General features: G+C 42.5%; 1 protein-coding gene across 2 annotated transcripts in view; it reads right to left on the reverse strand.

Moving 5' to 3' along the window:
• Window positions 1–6,474: 6,474 nt before the first annotated feature.
• HERPUD2 (HERPUD family member 2) overlaps window positions 6,475–27,332 on the reverse strand; it is a 32,788-nt gene continuing 11,930 nt past the window's right edge. For both annotated transcript variants that reach the window (XM_019509039.1, XM_019509038.1), the window contains 6 exons: window positions 25,698–25,811; window positions 22,270–22,427; window positions 11,800–11,922; window positions 10,777–11,100; window positions 7,830–7,944; window positions 6,475–7,396 (listed from right to left, as the gene is read on the reverse strand). In XM_019509039.1, coding sequence (XP_019364584.1) covers window positions 7,235–7,396; window positions 7,830–7,944; window positions 10,777–11,100; window positions 11,800–11,922; window positions 22,270–22,427; window positions 25,698–25,811 — 996 coding nt within the window. In that variant the 3' untranslated portion in view covers window positions 6,475–7,234. The remainder of the gene's footprint in view (window positions 7,397–7,829; window positions 7,945–10,776; window positions 11,101–11,799; window positions 11,923–22,269; window positions 22,428–25,697; window positions 25,812–27,332) is intronic.

Raw genomic sequence — 27,332 nt, forward strand, 5'->3', positions numbered from 1 at the left:
GAGAAGCAAGAGCAGTGTCCAACTCAGTACTTCAGCAAACTAATTACCAAAGATTTTTGTATGTGGGAATTTGTTTGTGAAATCTGCTGGAAGGACAGCAGCTTAGAATTAAGAGCTCATAGTATAATGAAGGGGGATGTAAAAAAAATAAAAATAAAAAAAAAGCAGCAACCACGCTGCCAGATTGGTCACTGCCATGTAACTGGCAGTGCTGTTAGTGATGCTGCTGTGCAGGGTGCAGTTTTCACATGATACCTCTGGCTCAGTCTCCAAGATACGTACAGCAGTGGAGGAAGCAATGCAAGCTTCACCACCATACATTAGAAAGATGCTTCAATTTTGACTTGGATGACCATTTCTAGAAGTGAGAGAGAAGCTCTGTTTCATGACATTAAACTCACTAACATCTCTGCTAAGACAGCCAGCAAGGGTTTGAATCGTGATTTTTATTGATGTGATATGGAAATCTGCTCCCTGGAAACCAGAATGAGAGCACCAAACATTTCATGTGAATAAAACATCTACTCTTGGTAGACAAGAAAAGGGCTGTTCAATACAAGTTGAAGGCAACATGTTGTAAGCAGAAAAATATTTTATTCACTAGTTACCCTGAGGAATTGTCATGACAAGATACCAAGAGCTGAGAAGGATTTAAATAAAAGATTATATACTTATGTAGGTGAGGCTACCCACAATGATATTACAGAAGATGATATAAAGAATGTAAGCCTTCATGCACCTGGACATAAACCACTCCATAACTGAAGGACATTAAGGAGAAACTTTCTGTATTTGCAAGTTATTCCATAATTAGGAAAGTACAGCTGAAAGACTTTGCAAGGTCATCTAGTCCAGCCCCCTGCTCAAGGTAAGATCACGCTCAACTAAACCATCCCAGCCAACTGAAAATTTCTGAGGATGGTGATTCCACAATTTCTCTAGGTAGCCTGTTTCAATACTTGACCATCCTTAGTCAGAAAGTTCATAGTCAGAAGTTGCCTACGAGATTTTTTTGCACCATCTTCTAAAATATCTGAAACTGGTCTTTCTTCAACTGGATACTGGAGTTAATGAACTGATTAGTTCTAGTATGGTCAATGCATGTGTTACTATGATGACTACAGTACTTTTACTCACTAGTATCCAAATTCAAACTCTTGATTTAGAAGGGAAAAATCTGTGTCAATCCCAACCTGTTACTAAGCACATTTATTATAGAGGCTAAGGCCTCTGCCATGATTTCAAACACAAGAGCCCTAAGGTTTAGTCGAAACAGTCAGAGAATGAAACTAATTTAATAACACAAAACTGAAGTGGCTGGGACGAACTTGTTTGACTGTGTAATGGAGTGGATATTAACATGACATTTTACTAAAGGCATGCAGAGCCCAAACCAGAATTTTAGCTAGCCTGGCAAAAAGAGTCACATGTATACATTGTTCATACTGTGAAATTCAAAAGAGTGCTATCCTACCTAGCTAGAATCTAGATATATGATGCTCAACCAGGGTGATGCAAAATCCTTTGAAGGGTGTCTCCAGGTATGAGATAAGCAAGGTCTGGGGAGATAAGCAGGTAAGTGCAGTCTCAGGCTAGTTCCTGCTTGACTAATCCCCCACTCCCACAGTCCATCATCCATCTGCAAGAAGGTACACAATGTAATATATATATTCATTTTTGAAACTGTGCCACTCAATTTACAGAAGGTATGGAGGGGTGTCAAGTCCAAAAAAGTTGAGAACTACTGACAGAGACATACATTCTCTAAAAAGCAAATGTTTTCACTTGATGTAGGCTTGGGTGCAGTTCTAGCACCATCTAGTGGGAAATGAGAGAGATGCTTCCCTCATTCATTTCTACCAGAAACAAGTTCACATTTACATCTTAAGAACATATGAACAAAAATCACATTTAAGTCCTCATTTCTGTGACTGCATTTTGGCACATTTTAGACACACCCAACTCATCTCTATTTAGTTTTAGGCCATTAATGTAGCTGCACAAGTACAAACCCCTTAATGTACACATACTTTCTAATTACATGCTTTAAGCCTACTCAAAACTGAGCTAAATTGCTTTAGTAGATATCAAATTGAAATGATACATATATCTAACTTTTAAAAGGTTGCACAGGGAACCCAGCATAGACAAGGTCTTTGAGTTTATTTGAACAAGTCTAAGCAAAATTCTAGGACTATTTGTCTTGTTCTACTCCTCCACTACCTTCTAACAGTTTGTAGGTAAACCTTACCCATATTGGAAAAAGAAGATAACAACTGTGCTATTACATGTTCAGCATACTCCTGACCAAAGCTTAAGATGAAAACCCAAGGTAAGGGACAAGCCAAATTTGAAAGAAACTCTGTAGGCTGCAGCTTCACAATACTGCACTGTAAAGACATTTTCTTGTAAAAGCACAGAAGCAGCAGGGTCAGATCTTGGTTGATCACTGCTCTGTTCAGCTTTTACAAAGTGTGCAAAATGATGCTCATTCATTGTATTATGGTACCTCCTGGTGATGTTTCAAAGTAGAAATGGCAAAAGTTAGAAATAAGCAAAGGTTTTTATTTGTATTCCTAAGTCATTCTTCTCTGGATGCTATATTTGATCCTCAGATTTCATCCACATTTCCAGAGCTGGTAAACCTGCCTCAGCCTTGGAGACTGTCCTTAGTCATGCCTGAAGCACATCACGAATGAGTGGTAGAAGCTCACTTATGATATTCTGTTCTGTGGATAAAAATGTCAGTGTCTGATCAATCCAGCTGCTTTTAGAAAGGTGTGGCAGACAGCTGGAAGCCACCCACATGAAACTGCCTGACCAAGAGATTAGCACAGCGGTCTAGAACCAGAGGTGCTCAAACACCAGCCTGCAGTGCTGTCATCTGACCTGTGGGGATTCTCTTGGGTCTGGAAATTTGGCAGCAGGAGTGGTAGCACCATTCTCCTGCTGCCAAATCTCTGGATCTATGAAGAGCCCCAGGCCCTGCATACTGGATCTGGGACCCAATCCCCATGCACAGGGACAGGCAGGGGTGGTGCTGGGCCCCAACACTATCTGATTTGGGGGGAAGGGGGCTGGGAGGGGCAGGGCCAGACCCCTGGGACCCAACCCCAGTATGAGAGGGGTGGGAAGGGACATTGCCAGACCCCTGGGACCCAATCCCAGCATGAGAAGGGTGGGGAGGAGTGGTGCCAGCCCAAAGGGACCCAAGCCTGGTGCAAGGGGTGCAGGAGGAGGTAGTGTTAGAGCCCCAGAGCCCAATGCTGGCACACAGGGTAGGCCTGTACCCCTTTTCCTGGGGTCCCCCGCTCCCAGCACCCCCTACCTGCTGCATGAGTCACCCTGGCCCTGTTCCGAGGCTCAACACAGCTGCGTATCTGGTCTGTAATCAAATTTAAGACAAAAGATTTCCCCCACCTCCCATGCTGAAGGTGTTTGTGTGAAGAGGGGGAGGGAGGGAGGAGGGAAAAAAATCTCATTTTAAATTTGTGTAAATATAGTATTTTGCTTGCCGATGCTTCGAGTGGAGTAAGAAAGGGTGAATGTCCATGTTTCACATTCATACCACAACGGCCTTTTAAGCCAACTGGTATCTCCATGTACTAGACCATCTGAGAAATGTTTATACAGATTATACACAAGGAAAGTAACCACAAACTACTTTCAGAGTTGGTATTTTAACAAAACAATGCATTCAACTAGCAGGCAACTGTGCTGCTCTCACCTGTACAATGTGCTGGCATATCAGTTATGGTGACCATTTTTGTTAATGTCCTCATTAAGCTCAAGGAATTGGAGCTCTTGGTAGAGGTGATATCTTTTATTAAACCAACTATATATTTGAAAAAAAAAATCTTTATTTTCAAGCTTTTGAGTGTATACACCTTTCTCCAGGCATAGGAGTGCAAAAATTGTAAAAATGTCTCCTACGTGGAAATGAAAAATCATATTTCACAGGAGAGCTGAAAGGTGTTATAAGATCTCCTAGTTGGAAAAGTTCATTTTGTGCAAATTAGGCTTAGATAAAAGTTGGACCAGTCTATTAACCTCAAAGTTGTCTAATGGCAAGCAGGATGTTTCTGGTTATGTTTCATATTTCACAGAAGGATGGGTCCTTGCTCTACTGGGCAAGGAATTTCTCTTGTCAAGGCAGCTCTCTTGTGCTGAGGCAGTTTGCCATCAGACAACTTTGAGGTAAATAGACTCTTCTAACTCTTACCTGATCCCAATTTTCACAAAATGAACTTTTCCAACTAGGAGATCTTACAACACCTTTCAGCTCTCCTGTAAAATATGATTTTTCATTTCTACCTAGGACAAATTTTTACAATTTTTGCACTCTCCTATGCCTGAAGAAAGGTGTGCGCGCTCAAAAGCTTGAAAATAAGAGATTTTTTTTTCAAATATCTAGTTGGTTTAATAAAAGATATCACCTCTACCAAGAGCTGCAATTCCTTTTTCATGTAGACCAACACGGCTACAAGCTGTATCCCTCATTAAGTTCAGGAAGCAGTTGTGTGCAAGAGTCTCAAAATTTTAACCACACAGTATCTTCCCTACTTGTAATATAAGCTGTTGACAGGGTTGGTGTGATATCATTGTTAAGGTCTTTCAACTGTCAGCTGTTCTTCTCTCTCTGCTTCTTTTTTTGTATTCCTTATTTAAATTTCCACACATTCCTATTTTATGTCCCCTCTTCATCTGCAACTCACCCTGCCCCCTTCCCAAAAAGAAACTGATTTTTCACTGACCACAATCATAATCATTATCATCTCTGCGCTGGTCTTGAATATTCTTCCCTATGTCACTTCTCTGCCTCTACTTCTTCTACCATTTGCTTTCCATCTTTTATTTTGCCAACTCCTCTGTAGTTCTTTGCTCTTTTCCTACCAATTTCCAAATCTCTTCCAAATGTCATCCTCCCATATTTCTTCTCCTTCTCTTGATTACTCTCCAAATCCTGCCCTGCTCTTCCCCTGAACTCAGTAAAGGTAGGAGCTTCAAGGCCCACTGATTACTGCTGGAATGCCACTATACTGTAAGCAATGCAGATGTCACAGGCTCACATCTTATAGACTGGCAGGAAAAAAACTATTCAGGGAGCACGTAGGTGAAGGCTCATACGCCAGGGATTTTGAAGATCTGCAGTGCAGTTCAGTGAGCTATTATATTTCAAGTCCTACAACATCTAAGGCTGTTAATGTGAGCCATAAATCCTAAGCACTTGTGATGACTTACTTTACAGGCAAGTGTCAGGTACCTGCCAAGTTCCAATGCAGCTGTCAGTCAAAGATTGGATCCCTCAGTGCCTACGTGTAACAAGTAAACTGAAGGGACTTACTTCAGCTTCTGCCCCATCATCCAAAAACAAAGTCCTGCTCCTCCCCACGTTTAAAACATGACTTAGTATTCCCAGAATGGCTAGGAAGGAAAGAGCCTGAAGCCTTTAAGTGGACTGTACAGATGCAGAGCATTAACAATACATGAGTGTTTGTGCATAGAAGGGTTGATATTTGACTGTGGGATTAGTTCTTTATGACTATTTTCTGTTTCATGGCAGGTGCTCCATTTATTCTAGTGTGTGTTCAGGTATGGTTTAACAACTTGACAGTCTAAAAACCTGCATGGATGGCTTTATGCCAAACAAAAGCATACTTTATTGTTGAAAGCTCTACAGCAGTGGTTTTCAACCTGTGATCCGTGGATCCCCGGGGGTCTGCAGACTATGTCTAAGGGGTCTGCGAAAGGTTACTATAATTAATCAAAAGTATGTGAATACCCACACAATTCAAAGGGGTCTGCACCTCCATTCAAAATTTTTTTTAGGGGTCTGCAAATCACAAAAAGGCTAAAAACCACTACTCTACAACAAGGAAGTATTGCCAGGCATAAAATTCTTATAAGAGCAGGCCAATCTAAATCCTCATTTTTCACTTGTGCAAGCATCTCTAAATTTGTTCTTTGAGTTAAAACTTCAGGTTTGGATACAGCCAAGAGGTGATTTTTTATTTATTTAAGGTTTTTTCTTTTACACAAGCCATTTTAAATAAGCTAAAGCATGATTCTTGAGAAGCCAAAAATACAAGATGCTTTTTAATGCAACTGCACAATTCTGCTATTAAACTGGCAAGGAAAGAACTACTGATTTTACTTTAGCCAGCAAAGAATTGCATCTCAGATGTGCAGTGTGTTAGTCCTTTCATTAAAGTGTAAACTCCTATTCTTATTTACTGCAAAAAGGCTGCAAAAAAGTGTTTCTACAAATCTGACGAGATTAAAAATAAATAGGTAATATCAAATCAAGACTGTATCTGCAATATTATTCCTACCTTTATAGATATATTATAGAGCAGGTGCAATATTGCTTTTAATCTCACACACTGTGTTTCCTTACCCTTAATGATGCATTAGTGAGGGCTACAGTTGCACTTACAACAAAGCAATGTGTTTATAAAAATAAACCAACATAAAAAGTATTGTAACTGCTTTTATTATAAAAACTAAATTTACAGGTCTGTTTTCCAGTACATTTTTAAAAAAAAGTACTGCGTGTATCAAACATTTATGATGCATTTCATCACTGTTAATTCTCTTTTAAAGAGCTGTCAAATATATCCCAAAATTCTCTTGAGAAGAGCCTCAAGATATTTAAGCTTTTTGGCTTTCTACAGAGGAAAGGAGAGGCTTAAGTAATTTATGGCATGAGGAAAACATACCATTAAAAACTTAATACTTTGTCTGAAGAGCATTGTTTTGGAAATGCCATTAATATAAAACTTAGAAGAGGATTTACATCTTTGCTTTAGAACTATCAAGAGCTTCAAAGTTAAGTTAGATTTACTAGGGCAGATAAATCTCATTTTGGAAGGTTTGACAACATTTATACTTCAACAGCTCTTTAAAAGGAATAATGGTGCACACAAGCTACAAGCTCCTTGTCTCAGTGTATTACACAAAAATTAAAATAAACATGGAAGACCAATATCTTTACATTTTATTCTTCTTTACAAAAAGAAGAATCTTAAAAAAAAAAGCATTTAGTAGTCCACTTGTGCTTAAAATATTCAAATGCATGAGAAAGCTAAAAGGGAAAAATACACATTTTTGTACACCATGATCAAAGAGTTATGTTATAAATCTTTTGAAATTGCACTGTATTTAAAATACCCCTGCAGTCAGCTCCATTCCTAAGTACAGCTGTTAATGCTGGCTGTCACAGTTCCTATTCAGCCTAATTGCCAACCTGTGGAGGCCCTTCAGGGATGAGTGATGTGAAAAAGGTGGTGATAAAGGACCAAGCTGAAGCCATAAATCCAGGCTGCTGCTCTGTATTTGCATCTTCGCCTGTATCTTCTCCACTGTCTTCTTCAATCCCATCATCCATAAGTCGCTCCTTTAAAGAGAAAAAATTGTTTAAGTGGTTTAAGTGCATTTGAAGGGGAGAAGCTTTCCACAAAGTAACAATTTCATCAAAGCAACCCTTTCCCATAAGGACTACTAGCATAAACAGAATATGCATGGAGGTGGAAGAAATCTAATTATCAATTCTTTAAGCTCTGTACCAAGCAGAGACAGAAAAAGGTAGGGATGGCACTGAACTGGTTTTACATAAAATCCTTAATGGCTACCACTTAAAAACAACGTTTCTCTTCACTTCCAGAAATATCTTATACAGAGGTTAACTTTATTGTAAGAGAAAAAGGAAAATGCATTTTCTATCTTTATGCCCTCCAAATTCAAGCTTCAATTTTGTACTACTATTCATTTAACAGAAATGTGGAATACACATAAGGAAATATGAAACATCCAAGCTTGTTTTCACCTACCATCTCTTCAAGGTCAGGGTTATTTACATTTTGCCCATCGTGGTTTACTTCTGCATTATTCGCTGCCTGTTGCTGGCCTCCCTCTTGCCTAAAGGGGAACCATCCAGCTTGGTGTCTATTCAATAAAATGAACAATTGAGTACAGTATGCCTCTAAATTGTAAACCTGCAAAATTGCTTCTACAAGTGGAAAAGATAATTTCTACCTATGGAATGATCTCTCATTCAACTTATTTGCAGAGCATTCTTCTTCTGACTAGATTTTTCAGAGATAATGGAACCCGATTATTTCTAGGTAGAAGTAATTTAACAGATTCCTATTAACTCGAATAGCAAAAATTAAATATCTCTTGAGGAAGCTCTTTTATTTTAGGTTAACCTCGTAAAACAGCATCTTTCCCCCTTCTTTCCTACCCCCCCCCCAAAAAAAGCCCCAAAACCAAGGTGAGAGGTCCTTCAGATTGGGGGAAAATTTATTTCAGAACCATGCATAACTATGGCAAAAGTCAGTGTTCTGTAAGTTTTAATAAGTTCCACAAGGCAGTCTGTTAGAATTTTTTCAGAACTAGCCTGACTGAAAATTTAGTCAATGGCTGATAGCACAAGTTATGTAGCCTCTTTCAACCCATGCTATATTTTAGAATCTGTGCACTGTAAATCAGTTGTCCACCATGTAAAAATCAATAGCTTTAGAGGAGCTCATCTTTTAAACCTGCATTCACTGAAATGTACATCTTCTAAATCACCTGCAGTGCAATGCAAGTGTATTATATGACACGTCCTACTTTCTCTCATATCCCAATAGGGCCCTTTAATGGGAGAAGATTTTTTTTAAAATCATTAATGACCTCTGAAATTCTGTAGTAAAAACTGGTAGAAGGTAGCAGCTTCCTTTAAAAAAATTAAGTGTGTAGTAAAAGCTTTCCTCTTCTGATAACTCTAAATAATGGAATCCTTGGCATCTCTGATGGAGTGCACACAACAAATCACATATGTGCTTAATTCAAAGCAGAGTTGAAGTTTGCAGTTCACCTTTAAGATCCTATACCATTAAACAAGCGATGTAATTTAAGCTCATGCAAACATGTCTTTCAATTGCATTAATGTTAGTTCCTCTTTTACTTATCTCCTAAAGAAACAAATTGGCAAAACCATCCCCCGTGTAATTTCAGTAGACCAATGTAAATTACATCAAGATCAATGGAATCAGACCTCTGACTATCCCAGGGTAGCTGCTTAGTGCATGCACTTATTACTAGGGGGCACCAATAAAGATTTTTTTGGCTGATGTCAATAGCCGACCCCTCACCAGGCATATCGGCTGATACTGATCCAATAACCAATTTACAGGAATGCAGCTGGGCAGCACAGAGAGCCGTGCCCTGTAAGTAAGTCTGTGGAGGGGAAGGGTCATGGGGACGGGCAGATCAAGGCCCTCATGGTGAGAGGGTGAGTGGGGCAGGGTTGCTGGGCAGTGAATGGGACCCCGAGGGAGTGGTACAGAGCTGCAGGTGGCTCGTCCAGGGGATCAGCATCTTAGCACTTAAAAATGGCAGTGGGGGTGCTTAAAGCTCATTGAGTGAGCTTTAGTACAAGCTCCACCACTACCATTTTTAAGCATCAAGATGCTTTTAACCGGTGCGAGGACAGATGCAAGTTTCCTGTTGTGGGCTTGGCACTCTTTGCCCTGCTGCCTTTGCACTGGGAGCCGCACGCTGGCCGCACTGTGCCCACTACCCAGCCAGCAGCTGGGGGCACAGCTTGCAGCTACAGCCGGACAAGGAGGGGGCACATGGCCAGTGTGCAGCTCCTGGAGCAAAGGCAACAGGGTGAAGAGCTGCCAAAGTGGGCAGACAGTCTCTGCCCCTGTCCCCGCTTAGAAGTGTCTCAGCACTTAAAAATGATGGTGGCAGTGCTTGAACTAAAGCTCATTTGATGAGCTTTAATTCAAGCACCTCCACCACCATTTTTAAGTGCCAAGATGCTTATCCTTTAGATAAGCCGCCCGCAGCTCCATCCCGCTCATCCAGGGGTCCCATTCACCACCTTGCCCTTGCCCCAGCTCCTCCCTCACCATGGGGACCTCGATCTGGCCCTGCCTCCCCCCCTGCCCCTCCCCTCCCCCAAGCCCCTCATGTCTCCACGCTGCCCAGCTCCATTCCTGGCCAGTGCATCCATGCAGCTGTGTTCACGTATGCAGCATCTGGGGGCCCTGGCCAGAAGACATATTATATTTAATTGGTATATTACTGACTATACCAGACAAAAAAAGCTGATAGTTGAAAATGTTAATATTCCTTTTAATCAGTGCCAATATATTGGTGCACCTCTACTTATCACTGTACCTCATCACTAAAGTGGAAAAGAGTAAATGTTAGCAAATGACTACTCACAGGATCAGTGGGACCTGACAAAGCCTGAACTAGTATACTCTTACACAGTTGGAGATTAATCCCTGCTTCTTTCAGGCAAAGTTAACTTTGTCCCCTATGTTTTTTTTACTTTTCACCAGGGTAAACATGATGTTTCTCCATACCCCAAGTCCTGCTAACAGTTGCAGGTTTTCCTTGCAACAGTTATTCCGTTGCTATACTCAACATACAAATGCAGTGTTTTTGTGATAAGGGTTTTTGTCTTCAATTTTTAGTAGGGGGGACAGACAGAGGAATACAGAATCAAGAACTATCATAAAAATATTTTGAGAATACATTTGAAAACCCTGTTCCATTTATTTGAAGTTCTTGCTCATGTGTTTTCCTTATTAATAAGGATGGTTAATTTCTCCATTATCAAGTGTTTGTTTTTCAAACTTTCAGTCCAAATAAAGTGATCCAAAAAATGCTATATTAAAAAAAAATATAGTATTTTCTTACATTGATAAATACACACAGACAGACATTCTACATGTCTAAGCAAGAGCCATATTTAACCAAAATTTTTTTACTCACAAATAAACAAGTAGCATGGCTCCCATTACCATGACAAAACGACTGAAGGAGGAATAGAAGTACACAATGCTGAGAAGAATGGCTGCTCTGGAGAACGTGTACATCCAGTCCAACCAGTCTCGATTGAAGTCCTCCTCATTCACGACAGGACCTCCTTGTGCGTTCATCTGAACATTCTGGTTTACAGGCCTGTTCTCTGGTGCTGCTACGTTTGGCGCTGCTGCGGGCTCATTTGCAGGAACATGCTCTGAATTTACAGGCTGTGCAGCTGCTGATCTGGCTGGCTCGGTGCTGGATGTCACTTGGGCTGAAACAGCAGCTTGGCTAAAAATTTAAATGTGCATTTTCTGAAAAGCCAGTTTTGTACGGAAAACATTTGAACCCAAACTTCCTTCTGGCTCCTCTTATAGACAACCACCATAGAAACACAAAAAAGTTGCAGTGAACCTCCAGATTAGGAAGTGACTTCATGGGAAATACTTCTCCAGCTGACTATACTACTATTTGTCCACATCTACACCCATTATAATCATGCCTTTTCTCAGCCCAAGTCTTTACTGGTGGATAGATTTCCCTCAGCAGTTGTGTGTTACTTCCACACTGCATTCTCAACTCCTATGTTAACTAACAAAAAGGAGTCAACATCAGAGGCTAAATTTCCAAATGAGCAAAAGACACTGATGGAAAAGAAGCCCATTTCCCCGGGTATTCTGGTTTAAAAACAAGATAATCCATTTCAGTCAGTAGAGGAATTTTCTTGGCCATAAGAAGCTGAATTTTAAAAGTTTTATATGAACATTCCAACTATAAATATTTTAATAAAATGTTTCCTGGAACATAAAACTAACCTGCATTAAAAGAAAACTTTAATTCCCTCAGCAAAAGTATGTTCAGTGTAAAAAGAATAAACTTCAAAACCCCCCAGACATTGAAATTATAGATCTCACACAGCAGCTATCTAAGCTTTTTATATCTTGTTTTCATCAGGGTATCCAAGCACTAAGAATACACAAGTTAACTTACTATTGCATGTAGTACTGACGTGCATACATTTGTTGCCACCATATCATCTGTAAAGGGCTGAATGCAGGGTACATAGAAAATCCAGTAGGAACACCTTGCCCTGGAAACTGGTTACCTACATTACTGTAGAAAATTAAAAGATAAACAATTTTATGACATGGCTATTAACAGAGTAGAAATGCATCATTTAAAATAGATGACAAAGTACTCCCCCCCGCCCCACGCACTTCTATTTGCTCCATGTGAGACAACACAACATCAATAAGACCTAACTGACATCCACTGGATAATGCCCAATCCATTACATCAACTGCATTACTATAAAAAATGAAAAGCACTTCATTGGATATAAAATGTAACCACAACAATCGGATGATCAATGCACCATTTTAAAGGTACAAGAACTAGGTAAAATTATTTCCATTCTAAAAGTGTATTTGTTGTAGCTGGAGATGATCATTAGCCACATCTTCAACTGATGGGTTTGTAGTCAAAACACTGAAGGTTAATGCCTTATTATAATAAAAAAATTAAGTTTGCTTCTTAAATAAAAGCTGCTGAAAAATATTGTATGTTCACATAGACACATCCCCCATTAGACTCCATATATACAGATGCCAGCACTAAAGACTTTTCAAGAGATTGTCTCATTTCTTATAAGGAGGAAGCTCCAATGAATACACAGCTAATACAATCAGAAACACCAAGGACTGAATAAACATAAAAAGAAAATTAAATCTTTCATCTCCAGAGGGGCTTCTGCAGAACATGGTTGTATGACACTGGGAGGACACTGTAGGAAGTCTGCTACTCTGCACTCATCATACATCTATTTTGTAGATACAGCATTTTGCTCCCTAGGGAATCTTTCACATACAGAAGTTTTTAAAGCTCTTACAGGGAGGCCGAAAGTAGTAAACACTTCATAACTCCCGGGGTACACAGGATCTTGTAGATTTTTAGAAGATTTCCAGTTCTCTCCCAAACATCTTGATGTGAGTCTATCACAGCCACTAGAACATGAAACTTGTTTCTTCTGATTGCAGGTAGCAATATTTCAAATCATGTAATCCTACTGAAGACTATATCCCTACCGTGGGTAACAAACTCTTTGGAAAGATGGCACTAAAGCCACTGGAAAGCACTACATTTGTAGGGCTAAGTACACCACTGTAGTTATTAAACAAAAACCACAAAAAATAAAATCAAGCATACACCCTTTCAAGCTGTTTGTAGCATTACAGAGATGCCTAAAGTGCTATGAAATGGTAGCATTTTCAAAGACTACCTTCTCGGTTTTGCAGCGCTACATGCAATGTCCATATAGTTATAAGTTACAGGGGATGCTTTTGGCAGGGGAGAGGGCAAGCAGACAATGATCTAGCATCCCTGAGTGGAGGCAACACAAGAAGCAGCCCCCTTTGAATCTGCAGCTCTCCAGCCAGGGTAGCTGAACACCTATACACCCCCAAAGCACTACGTTTTTGTAATGCTGCAAAGTGCCAAGTAATTTTGTAGTACTACAAATAAAAGCTTGTCCATACCTTAAAACAAGGGAATCACACAGCACAAGGGACCAGCACGAGGCATGCACTGCATGCAGTGCCCCACTAGACTGACCCTGCATGCCAGTTCCAGCACAGTGACAGCCTAAGCATCCAATCCAGACAGGCCCTAGAGCCAGGACACAGGGCCCATCTGGCACAGGCACCACATACAGCTTGTACCTCAGACTCTGTGCTGCATGCAGCACCCAGTGCCAGTTCCAACCCACATACCATGTGCGACACAGACCCGGGTGGGGGAAGGGGGGGGGACAGTGCATGCTGCATGTGAGGCACTGGGCTGGACTGGCTGCACACAGCACAGGGGACCAGTATGGGGCACATGCTGCATGCAGCACCCTGTCAGACTAGCCCTGTGCACTGGGCCCAATGTGTGGCCTCAATCAGGCCTGCAGATCAGCCCAGCAACCCACGCTGGATGAGTTTGACACCCCTACCTTAAAAGGCCCCACTTGCCTAGCAGCCATTCAGATGCACTAGGAGAAGCCAAAGAGAAGAAGGGACAGAAGACAGAAAAAGGAGACTGTTCAGAACCTATGTCTAATCTCACCACGCACTCTCTCCATCAGACTCGCAGCTCAAATCTGAGCACAAGTCATCCAGCCAAATCCTTCACTTTAATATGTCCAACACTGAGACAAGGAATATCCCGCTACTTTTCAAAGAATCATTTTGCATTTACTTATTACATACTTTGGTACAAGGCAAAAGTTATTAACCAAATTACAGGAAACATTCCTACAAAGATACTGGAAACCAAGATATTTAAAAAGCTAAAGTTAACTAGCGGGCTCTACAGTGCCTCAGGCTCATTCTGAGAAATCAGCAAGATTGATTTAGGCCTGGTGACAGTGGCTGGACAAGTCTGTACTTTCAGACTGCCAAGAGCTGATGGGGCTGCCTGCGAGCCACCCCTTCCTCCCCCTTCCCCAAGGTTGCTGCTGTGGTTGCCAAAAGATGGGCTCTTGTTGAATCAGTGTTCTGGCACCTGCAGCTAAACTGCAGGGCCAGGCAGGAGCTACAGCCATGACAAAACACTGGCTGCTGCCCCATGGCTGGATACCACAGGTCTTCAGACAATGGCTGTCAAAGCACAGCCGAGAAGAGCTGCTCAAGCAGTTGTGGGGACACTGCAGCCCCTGAAGCCAGAACACCAGACAAGGCACACAGCCATATGACAGCAGCCCTCCAATTCCACTGGCTGCTGCAGTAGCAGCAGCAAGATCCCCCAACTGCTTGGGGCTGGGCAGGCTATCAGGAAGCCAGCCACTGTCCTTCCCTCTCTCCCCCTTAGGGGATGGGAGGAGGGAAAGCAGAATATGGGATGTTAATAGCCCTAGAAACCCATGTCACACTATGTACAGGCATTAATATTAGCACTAGAAAATCCAGAAGTTCCTTTTTGAAAGTACTACTATTTTGTAGCACTACCAAGACACTAAAATAGCTTAAATGGCTGTACACATACTTAGTGCTACAAATTTAATGCCTGTCCATGGCCTAGGAGACTTCAGTCATGGAATGTCCTAAAGCTCCTTTTACCTCTTACACACACAAGCAATTTTCATGCCTTATTACCAGGCTTACTAGATACTTCCATTTGCGAAAAGCAAGCTACACCTTTATACCTTACACTGTCAAGCCGTGAGGACCATTCAACAGTTTCTCAATGCTGCTGCAACTTGCAATGTTGACTTGTGAGAAAACATATTTGGAAAATGACAGCCATTAGCACAGTAATTATGTAGCTACCAATATCTTACTAGTAACCCAGCAGTTTTCAAGCTGTGGGGTGCCTTGCCAGGGGAGCGTGAAGGAAAATGGGGGGAGGGGCACCATGCACAACGCATATTTTACTTTTATTATTATACAAAATAAAAGTTATATTTGACAACATCACACATTGGAAGAGCACAAGTGAACCTTCTGCAACTGATTTCATAAGTGTTACAATGTACTTAATTAAGCCAGCAATCATTTCCATAGCAACAACATTTCCCACATTCCGGTTTAATATACCTATCATACCTACTATTAGAACACACAGAAAAGATTACAACAAGCTTTTGTGCAGTGTGGCTTATTCTGCCAGCGAGTTTGCTATTTTTCATAGTAGTACGAGGCGAAAATGGATCGGTACTTATTGCCAAAAGATATTGTTTGGAAACGAAAGGCAGAAGCTGAAACAGCTAAAGTCATTAAGTACAGTATCTGTGACTTTGAAACTTACAAGCGTAGGTAATTTAATTGGGCCATTTAAATTGTTTTAGTCTCTATTAAGTTTATGAAAGTATATTTTACATGTCTGTTCCGTCTGGGTTGGGGTGGCGTGAAGTGAAAAAAATTATAACTCAAAGCAGGGCTCAGCTGAAAAAGTTTGAAAACCACTGTAGTAACCTAATAAAGGAGGCATGAAATTTAGGAATTCACCAAAAATAAACCACAGTGAGAGAACCGTTCAAGGTAACAACACTGTCCAAGAGCTGGCTTGTTATCTAGAGGGGATATGCACTCCTTCCAGTGTACTCCAGAAAAGACAAAGGAGGGGCAAGGAGCAGACCAGTTCAGAAGTCTGGCAGGGTTGCAGAGTAGAACAGGCTGAAACTACTACTACTCCCCAGAAAACCATCTACAGAAGATTGGACCAGGAAAGGCCAAGACCCATCTGCACATTCAGTAACAACCGCAGCCTCAGAACAGTCCTATTAGGAAAGTGTACCTTCCACGTGTAAGTGGCTGACAGAATTAAGATTAATTAATTTGGCAACAGTCAACATTTAATGGGAGGAGGGGGAGTGTGTAAAGAAAAAGGTCACAGTAAGAGAATAAGGTTTGAGAAAGGATTTATTTCTTGCTGGGGTGAATAGGATTAATGGTGTACAGGAGCAATACTAATAACTGGTGTGGGAGTGGTGACGTGTTAAGCACCAGTGGAACAAGAAAGCACAGGTAGTTCTCACACTAGCTAACAGTTAGAGATATTTTTCAACCCCTCATTTGTTTAGAGCATGTTGTGAAGAATGTTTGGGAACCAATTATAGCTTGCAAACAAAGTATATGGCAAAGGCAGTGATGTCTGAAGCAACTGCCAACCAGCAACACCTGTCCCAGATATTTGTAGTTCTACTGTAGAATTGGTAAGTATTCTATGGAGACTGCTGAATTACATTTTTATTGTCCAGGGGTTAAAGCTATACACTAGCTTCAATTCATGGATACCAAAAGCAACAATAATAGGAGAGTTGTACAAAGAATGTGAGCAACACTTAGGCTAGGGAATGACATTACACATAAACCAGTTTAAGTGATCATAGTACCATCCATGTGGGCACTAATGACGCGGCCAGGAGTAGTCTGGACCACGTTATGAGAAACTACAAGGTTCTGGGGGACAAGCTTAGGGAGACGGGAGCACAAGTGGTTTTCTCATCTGTTCTTCCGGTGAGCAGATGCAGACGGCACCATGAGGCCTGCATCGGAGAGGTCAACCAGTGGCTTCAGAGCTGGTGTTACTGGGCGGGCTTTGGATTCTTCAACCACGACCCACACTTCCGCACAGAAGACATGCTAAGGCAGGATGGGCTACATCTCTCCCCAAAAAGGTAAGCATGTTTTCTCTTCCAGGTTGGCTGATCTCGTACAGCGAGCTTTAAACTAGCTTTGTCAGGGGATGGGGATGCATAAGTGCAAGATGACACTTCGACATCAAGCCAGGTGACGCAAGCAGGAACAACACAGGTAAGTGACAAGGGCCCAGGCAAGCTTGAGAACAAGAGGGCAGCACGAACATCCATAGGAGATCTCAACTGCCTCTACACAAATGCTAGAAGCATGGGGAATAAGCAGGAGGAACTCGCCCTCCTGCTAGCTAGCAAAAACCCAGACCTGGTTGGGCTTACAGAAGCCTGGTGGGATTCTACCCACAACTGAGCAGTAGACATCGAGGGCTACAGGTTGTATAGACGGGACAGAGTAAGGAAAAAAGGGGGATAGGGATAGTGCTCTATGTTAAAGAGCAGTACACATCCTCAATTATCAGCATGGGTTCAGAAGAGGGGCAAACTGATGCGCTCTGGGTTAAAATGCAAAGGGTTCATGGGGAAAGGGACTTGATAGTGGGCATCTACTACGGACTGCCTCACCAGGGGGATGAGCTGGACCTGGAATTTTCAGGTCAGTTCACGGAGGCTGTAAGGCCAAGGAATGTGGTTGTCATGGGTGACCTGAACTACCCAGACATCTGCTGGGAGGATCAGTCAGCCAGGTCTGAACGCTCACGTAGGTTTTTATCCTGCATAGAGAACCTTCACCTAACCCAGGAGGTACACAATCCCACCAGGGGAAATGCCTTGCTGGACTTGGTCCTTGCCACAGGTGATGACCTGGCCAGGAATCTGCAGGTGCTCAGATACCTAGGTGTTAGTAAATTCCAGCAGATGATGGTCACTATCTGGTGCAGGGTGGTGAAAGCAAGCAGTTAGGCAAAAGTCCTTGACTTCAGGAGGACCAACTTCAATGAGCTAAAGAGATTAGTAAGAGAGACATTGGAGACTCAGAGCCTCAATGAGATGGGAGTCCAGGACGGGTGGTTGTTTCTAAAAAAGACGATTCTCCAAGCTCAGAGGGAGTCAGTCCCAACATGAACCAAAGGGGGCAAGAATGTTAAAAAGCCCCCTTGGCTCAGTAAAGGCACCCAAGAGGGCCCGAGGGTAAAAAGGTGGCATACAATTAGTGGAAGCAAGGAGCTATCACCAAGGAGGATTACACCTCTGTCGCTCGTGATTGCAGGGAGGCTGTTAGGAAGGCCAAGGCAGAGATGGAACTAGGGCTGGTAACCAAAATTAAGGATAACAAAAAGTCCTTTGTCAAATACATAGGGAGTAAGAAAAAGGCACCACGTAATGTGAGGCCCCTATAGGACAGGCTTGGCAATCTGGTGATTGCAGCAAAGAAAAAAGCTGATCTCTTCAATGAGTTCTTTGCCTCCATATTTCTGAGCAGGGACCGAGACAACTCCCCCACTAGGATTACAGACAGGCTCAGGGGACACGACGCCATGCCTAGGGTCAGGGACAATATAGTTAGGGAACTTTTGGAAGGGCTGGACACGTTTAAATCAGGTCTGGATGCTCTTCACCCAAGGGCACTGAGGGAATTGGTGGAGGCCATAGCAGGGCCCCTGGCACGGCTGTATGAGTGCACATGGTGCTCTGGCCAGGTCCCAGAGGACAGGAAAAGGGCTAATGTGGTCCACATTTACAAGAAAGAAAGAAAGGAGGATCTGGGTAACTATAGGCCAGTTAGTCTTACCTTGGTCCTTGGAAAGACCTTTGAGAAAATTATCAAAGAGCACATCTGCAGGGGCCCAGCATGAGAGGTAATGCTCAGGGGCAACCAACACAGGTTCACTGCAGGCAGATCCTGCCTGACTAACCTTGTTTCCTTTTATGACCAAGTCACAAAGTCCTTGGATGTGGGCACCAAGGTGGATGTTATCTACCTGGACTTCAAGAAGGCCTTTGACACTGTTTTTCACCCCATTCTCATAAAAAACTAGGCGACTGCAGCATGGATGCCTACACATTCAGATGGGTGGCAAATTGACTAGATGGTCATACCCAGAGGGTGGTGGTGGACGGGTCATTTTTGACCTGGAGAGATGGGGGTAGTGGAGTTCCCCAGGGCTCGGTCCTTGGGCCTGTGCTATTCAACATCTTTATCAGTGACTTGGAGGTGGGTGTGGAGAGCACGCTGTCCAAATTCGCTGATGACACAAAGATGTGGGGAGAAGTGGGCACACTGGAGGGGAGGGACAGAATCCAGCTAGATCTAGACAGGTTACAGAGGTGGGTGGATGAGAATAGAATGGAATTCAACATAGACAAGTACAAGGTGCTGCATTTAGGGAGATGGAATCTGCAACATATCTACAGGCTGGGGAACACCCTTCTCAACAACACAGTGGCTGAAAGAGATCTTGGAGTCATTGTTGACTCCAGGATGGACATGAGTTGCCAATGTAAGGAAGCAGTCAGTAAGGCTAACCGCATCTTGTCGGGCATCTACAGGTGCATCACAAGCAGGTCCAGGGAGGTGATCCTCCCTCTCTATGCGGCCCTGGTCAGGCTGCAGTTGGAGTACTGCATCCAGTTCTGGATGCTGCACTTCAAGAGGGATGTGGCTAACTTTGAGAGGGTCCAGAGGAGGGCCACTCACATTGTCAGAGGGCAGCAGGCCAGGCCCTACAAAGACAGACTAAAGGGCCTGAATCTATTCAGCCTCCACAAGAGAAGACTGAGAGGGGATCTGGTGGCCATCTATAAACTCACCGGGGAGGCGAGCAGAAAATAGGTGAGGCTCTGTTCCCCTGGGCACCACCTGGGATAATAAGAAATAATGGCCACAAATTGATTGAGAGTAGGGTTTGGGCTTGATATCAGGAGGCATTACATTACGGTTAGTGCCATCAGGCTCTGGAATGGGCTCCCAAGAGAGGCAGTGCTCTCCCCTACCTTGGGAGTCTTCAAGAGGAGGTTGGATAGATATCTGGCTGGGGTATTATGATCCCAGTGCTCGTTCCTGCCCAGGGCAGGGGGTCGGACTTGATGATCTGTTCAGGTCCCTTCCAACCCTAAAAACTATGAAACTGGTTTAAACCTGTAACAGAACAGATGTTCAGTGCACATAAACCACTTTGAAAATGGCAGAAACTAGTTTGAAATAAACCTAGTTGAATGTAGTATCAGACTTAGCTGATCTGGCTCAAACTGATTTATACAATGTCTGCCCCAGACCCCTTGCTGGTTTAAGCTGAATCAGATTTACATTTGATCTAGCAGTGCAAGTCATCCTTCCCAAGCTGTGTTAAAAATCTCACTGCTTCTTCCCACTTAAGATCATAGAAACTTAGAAAAATTATGGTTGAAAGGGACCTCAGGAAGTCATCTAGTCCAACCCTCAGCATCCTATCCATTTGTGTTGCCCTTCATTGGACTCTCTCCCAGGTGTCTACATCCTTTCTGTAGTGGGGGGGCCCAAAACTGTTCACAGTACTCCAGATGTGGCCTCACCAGTTTGAAAGCAGGGGGAAAGAATCACTGCTAGCTATCTGCTGGCAACATTCCTGCTAATGCAGCCCAGTATGCCATTAGACTTCTTTACAACACGGGCACACTGTTTGCTCATATTCAGCTTATTGTTCACTGTAACCCCCAGGTCCTTTTCTGCAGAGCTGCTGCTTAGCCAGTCGGTCCCCAGCCTGTACCAGTGCATGGGACTGTTCCGCCCTAAACGTGGGACTTTGTATTTCTCCTTATTGAACCTCATGAGATGTCCTTTGGTTTAATTTTCCAATTTGTCTAGGTCTCTCTGGTGTATACGTGCATTGCCCTTTTCTCATTTTTCCAACATATACTTTATATACTCCACTGTGCAACACAGGAACACCCTATAAATAGGCCAGCTCAATGTCCGACTTCAAATCTCTCCTTAACTCATTTCTATTACCAAGCCTACAAACAATGGTTACTATCTGGTATGCTGTCCCCATGCTAAGTATTGTCATTGCCATATACATCTCTCATCTGTGTAGTGCTCTGTATGTTCTCTCAGCTTGGACGGCAAACTCTTGAGGCAGAAGGTATTTGTGGGTTTGTTAGTGGTGCACCAATAAAGATTTTCTTGGCTGATACTGACAGCCAATGATTAACCAACCATCTTGTCTAATGCCAATCCGATAACTGACAAACCTTTTTTTTATTTGCATTTATAAAAAATAATGAAAGTGTTCACTGAGGACCTATATAATCATAAACAAATTATTTTTCTCTTCGGACAGAAAGGAAAAGAAAAAAATGAATAAGATGCATGTGTAAGAAGCAAAGTTAAAAGCTATGCAGACTATACATTTTACTAGTATGTTAATAGCATTCTGACCTGTTGTGGTCTGAGTTCTTTGCAAGACCATAATTGCTCTATTATCTTTCCATAGCCAAAAACAGTGTGAAAACTCAGGGAAAAATGAAAACTAAGAGTTGCCTGAAGTCTAAAAAGTCAAGAACGATTGTTCTAGGATCTGAAGGAAGTCTGTTAAGGTCTGCTGTACATTTCTAAAACACATACCATAAATAAGAGCTATAAGAGGCTATTTGAGAATTACTTACACAATCTGATCTAATCTGGACAAGAACAGAGCCATCAGATGGTTTCTACGTATATGTACAGGCCATAAAAAAAAATAAAAGTTCAATACCATTCTTTTAATAATTTAACCCTGATGGTTATTAACTGATTAGGAAGAGAAAAAGTCAGCTGATGCCTGGGGACACATCTTCTGGCTGAAATATGATATTACAGCTATACCATACAACAATAGAACAGAACAGCAGCAATGGTAAGAGAAAAAGAAAGAAAATATGAAATGAAATGTTGATACTGCTTACTCAGTAACCAAATATCAGCAAAACTAGCAAATAAGATACACAAAATATTTCTAAGTGCTATTGTTGCTTTCTGATGAATTCTGAAAAACATATTAAGTAAAAACCACTGCCTAGACCAGTGATTCTCAAATCAGGGTGATAGGCATCTCTGGGGTGCCACTAGATCTTCTGAAGGTGCCTTAAAGTATGAGGAGGTAAGTGCAGACTCAGACTCATTTCTGCCTAGCTACTACCTGCCCCCACTACCTGGGTTCTCTACCGAGAGGTAGACACTGTAATAACTTAAGTCTTGAAATGGGGTGCTGCTCAATCCACAAAAGTTACAAAGAAGTGCCTCAAGTCAAAGAAGGTTGAGAACTACTGTGCTAGATCACGGAGTGGCCAAATATTCAACTGAAAAATCTAAAACTGAGAAGGGTACTTAAACATAGCAAGATGTTAATTACTATGCCAATTTCACTTACCCTTGCCTTAAATATGGAAACTGGTGACTTTGCACAGGATGGCTTTGTGCTTGTAGAAGGCTGCGATGCCTCACCCCATCAGAACTAGTATTCAGAGACACAGATGATGTTTCTTGACTTGTGGGTGATGGAGTAGTTGATCCTGAATGTTCAGAATTCTTAAAATACAAGCACAACTTCCTTTAATCTTTTTCATCACACTTACAAGATTCAGTACTTTAAGCACTATAGGTATGTTATTACTCAAATGAGTATTTTCTTTCACTGCGAAAATATTTAGCAGACATCACAAAAAGAAACACTTACAGACTTGGTCTCACTGCTGTACAGAAGAATTAGAATCACCCAGGAATTTATAAGGCAGGTGGAAAAATGTTGCATCATAGCCAGCCACCAGGAGAATGTAATAAATGTATGATAGTTATCTTTGATAAATACCAAACTGTAACAGTAGGCATTAAAAAACAGCATCTATATGGCAAAAATCCCCTTCAATAATAACTCCAGAGTGCAGAAGTTACTGACTTAACAGCACATTCTTTGCATAGCTGTAAGTGAACATAAACATGCTTATCACATAAGCCCAAAAAAAAGAAAAGAGTTTTATGTATTAAAGGAAATAATGGAAGAATGGAGGGGGGGAAGGTATTTAAAAAAAGAATAGATTTTTACATGTCCTCTCCCTCTCCTTCCCCCCACGAGCAGATTAGGAATTTGATCTTGATCTAAAAAAATGCATTTGAGTCACATGCACTGTTTATAATTCTAGTTTCCTCTGTAATGGTTTTATGTATGTCAAATATAAGTAGTAACAAATGTAGAACCTCTAATGAGAAAAGTTTACAACAGCATTCAAGCACTGATCAAGCTATCCAGAGCTACATGACAATCTGGTTGAGGTTATAATGTATGGGTTAAATGCAGATATGTCAAAGAGAAAAACTTGGCCTCAGACAGGAGGGGAGAATAAAGAAAATAGTTGATCACTGTAGAAGTGCATTTTCTTGCTTACTCAGATTTGTTTGATAATATCCTTTATCAGGAGCAACTACAGTTGAGAGATTAGACAAGCTGCAAGGAAGGTCATTTTGGTCCCAAAAGCTTGTCTAATCTCTCTCCCAATTTTATAGCTGGTTTAATAAGAAAGGTATTACCAAACAAATCCTGGGTCCTGCATATTCCATATCCCTTGAACCATCACAGCTATAACACTCCTGCTATTTTCTTACTGGCAGTTAAGGGAGCAAGTGACACACACTAGGCGCGTCCACGCATGCAAGCACGTGCGCTTGTAGCAGCTCAAATAGAAGCAGTGCAAATTGGAGCCAGGGCTTTTTGCCTCAGCACATGTGCCCAGATATGCACTTTGGTGTGGAGCAAATTGTGCCACTTTGGGCAAAATAACCTTGCCTGGCTCCTCCTGGATCTGCAGCCAGGGGGAGCTAGAGCCCAGGGCTAGTACCTGTGCTGTCCCCAGCAGTATAAAAAAACCACCCTGTCCTGGCCCCATCAGTATAAAAAGCTGCCCTGGCAAGTAGCTCAGGGCTACTCACTCTCAGGAACTTCTGGGGCCCAGCCAGTTGGTACCTGGGGACACCATCCTTTGTGCCAGCTGGACTGCCGAAGCAGCCCTGAGAATTCCCTGCACCCTTTACCCACTGCAGCAGTCTGGCAGTGGGGGCTGCTGCCTGGCTGTGACCTGCTGCTCACCTGCCAGACTTGGATGCGGACTGCATGGCCAGCTGCCAGTGGGCTGTGGCTGCAGCACTGGCCTTTGTGCAGCACTACTGCCATGTGTGCCCCTGCCTGGCCATCTGGACAGCTATTGCCCAGATGTTCCCAGTGTGGTGGCCTGCTTCAAACTGTCAAAACATGTCCTCCTGGCACCAGCTGGCCAGGAGGTCAGCCACAGCCAACTGCATCCAAGGTGCCTGCTCTGAGCAGGTAGAATCCTGCCAATGGCCTCCCTAGCAACAATTCTAGTGTCCCCTATTGGAAAACTGAAAAATCCCCAATAAAAAAATCCAAAGTCACTCTGTAAAATACCCTGAAATCCATGTTCCTCCACAATTAAAACAAAAAGACCACTATATATACACAGAGAGAGGGAGATAGAGGGAGATTGGTTGGGCAATGTTTTATTGCTATATTTACAGTGTTAAAGCGATTGGAAGCGCGGCAGTGTCTGTATCATCATAATAAAAAGAATTCTAAATACCTATATGTTTTCAGGCCCCCCCATTGGGGGCTACAGCCCCACTACTGGGGGCCAAAGCTCCCCACCAGGAGCCAAATAGCCCCTTCAGGGGCTACCACCCATCCCCTGCAGGGCCCACATGCCCCACCCCCCACTTGCTCCCCCAGCTTCCCAGATTGCTGTCCTGCCTGGTCCCAACCCCTGCTGTCTCCTATAGCACCCCTTTCCCGCCCGATGGCTGCCCCACCCAACCCCATCCTCCGCTCCCCCAGACCCCACAATGGCTGCTCTGCCTGACCCCACCCCTTGCTTGCACCCCCAGCCCCAATGGCTGCCCCCCCGTCCCAGTCTCTGGCACGTAAAAAACCCCCAAAAAGCCTCTACTCACCACAGGAGCAGGGGCTGGGGGGGGTGCTCTGGGGCCTCCTGGCAGAGCCTCCCCCCAGGGCAGTGGGGGGCAGCGGGACCCAGGCTAGGGCTGCTGGGGCTGTCACCCCCTGCTGGGACAGGCAGCATGTTTCAGCACCAGGGCAAGGGCCAACCACAGAGACACTCTGACTGTTAGCAGAGCATCTCTGTGGAGGACCCAGCCTCCAGTTGCCTCAGGGCACGGTCCGGGACCATGCCCTGCCTTGCTTTTTTTCGCTCAATTTTTTTTTCATTCCTGGGTCTAATTTTCCTCTCACACTGCAAACTTGCAGTGGGGGGAACCTTTTCCCGTTCCCGCACATGCCTCTTGCAGCGTCTCAAAGGGGTTTTGGATGCTACAAGAGGCACGTGCGAGCTCATCTGGACACGCCTGCTGAAGGTATATTTGTTTATGCTCTTTCCCCGCTAACCTTAAAGGCCTCCTAAAAAAAAGGATGTTCCCACCTATTGGGAAGAGCCAGACTGAAGCAGACTATTATGAGAACTGTCTTTCTGTTGCAGCCAAATAAAGAAACTCCCAATTTCATATTCCAAGGGGAAAAAGATTTCCATTATACATAAAAACAAACATCTTCAAAATCAAATTCCATCATTTAACCAAAACAGAGCTACTTTGTTTTTTTGGTTCTTGAAATAGCCTTAAAACCCAATTAATTGTACAAAGCAGTTAACAACAGACTGTTTCCAAACCACATTCTGTGTTTTAAATGTACTGCTTTGCAGTGAGATTAAGAGTTAAAGGAAACCTGATAAACTTCATAAATCTCAACACCATGTCTTATACAAAGAAAGAAAAACTTACTGAGTTGCTGCTGGATGTTGGTGCTCCATGACTCTCTCTACTGGTGCTGGGCTTTGGAGAACTGGGGGGTGTCCGTGAAGTACATACTAGATGAACCATATGATATTCATCTTGCTACGGATAAAGACATTGAAGAGTTGAAGCAACAGCATTTCAAATTTTTTCAAGTAAATAAACTCAGTTTCAAAGTAAACTCACAGTTAATAAGGTAGTATAGCTCTCAATTAGCAACTGTACAAATCTAAACAGCTGATCATTTTGACACATATTGCACTCCCCCAGCAAATCATGATGCCAATAAGCAGTGTCATGTTTAAAGGTTCAACAATTTTTTTCTTATTCCCTCCTTTAGAACTTCAGCTTTGTCAGTCAGATAGGAATCGACACTGGAAAAGAAGAGACTAAACTTTATTTCAGAATAACATCTACAGAAAACTTACTCTCAACTCCTCAATTTCTAATAAAAGATACCACATCTACCCGAAGAACTAAGTTGGTTTAATAAAAAAGATATCACATCTACCCAAAGAACCTTGCTTGCCTATGACAGAGAGAAGCATTCAAATAAAACTTTACCCAGTGCTCAACTGATTACAGGAACAGATGGCCAGTTAGGCAGAAAGAATATGAAAGATCACCAAGGCCTCTTGGGTGCCTTTTTTTTTTTTTTTAAAGCTAAAGCAACTGAGAATCCACAGATTTTGGGAGGGGAAGGCAGTGAATAATAAAACTTCCCTTCCTTTCACACAGATTTTATTCTTTTTCCAGTTAGACTGATAAAGACATTTTCAAACTGTGGTCACGCAGGAATGAAAATTCCTTTAAATAAAACGAACAGATGTGTAACAGCTACAGTTGCTAAAATGCATGTACATTCAGACAAACAAAGAATGGGGAAGAGTCAGTTTATATTTATTTTTCTTCGAAACAGAATAGGGCTGGAATTTGTTTAAGCAGCCCAATATATACCGAGTAAGAGCCTATCATATATCCATATGCCATCAGGCTACTGTAGCATTTCATGACTCAAAAGCAGTGATTCTGAGCAACCACAGAAATAAAGTTTCAGCACAAAAAGTAGATGAACACTTTTTTCTTGGTTACTGCTTGAAAAAAACTATATCTCTATACACTTCCCAGCATTATGTCTCCTCACATTCATTTATGTTTCTTCTAAACTGCAAGCAGTTACTAAAACATGCTGATTTCAAGATTTCAAAAAATTCCAACAACAGAAGTTAGTTCACATGCACTATGGCTCAAGTACTACAAAGCAAATAGTTTGCAAATCACTATACAATGTTGAAGTTTTTTGTTCAAGATTATCAAGAATTTTTTAAACACTTTTCCTTCTTGTGCAAACTGATGTCAGAAATTAACCTCAGGATTCCGAGTACAAAATGATCTCTCTGATGTATATTACCACTCCACTGTTCTGATTTGACTAAGTTCCTGCTGGTCAGAAGTACTTAGCCAAGCCACTCCCTCTAAACCAAGAACTTTGAATTTTGACTCCTGATGCTAGGATGGACTCAGGTTTGCCCTTCAACATCTGGTTTCTTAATAACTTAAATCACATAAATCTTTCACTTTTACTAAAAGTGAACCATTGGCATGCGGGGGGGGGGGGGGGGG

This window comes from Gavialis gangeticus, unplaced genomic scaffold (genome assembly GCF_001723915.1).
Source record: "Gavialis gangeticus isolate Ggan-Ray unplaced genomic scaffold, GavGan_comp1, whole genome shotgun sequence".
NCBI lineage: Eukaryota > Metazoa > Chordata > Crocodylia > Gavialidae > Gavialis > Gavialis gangeticus.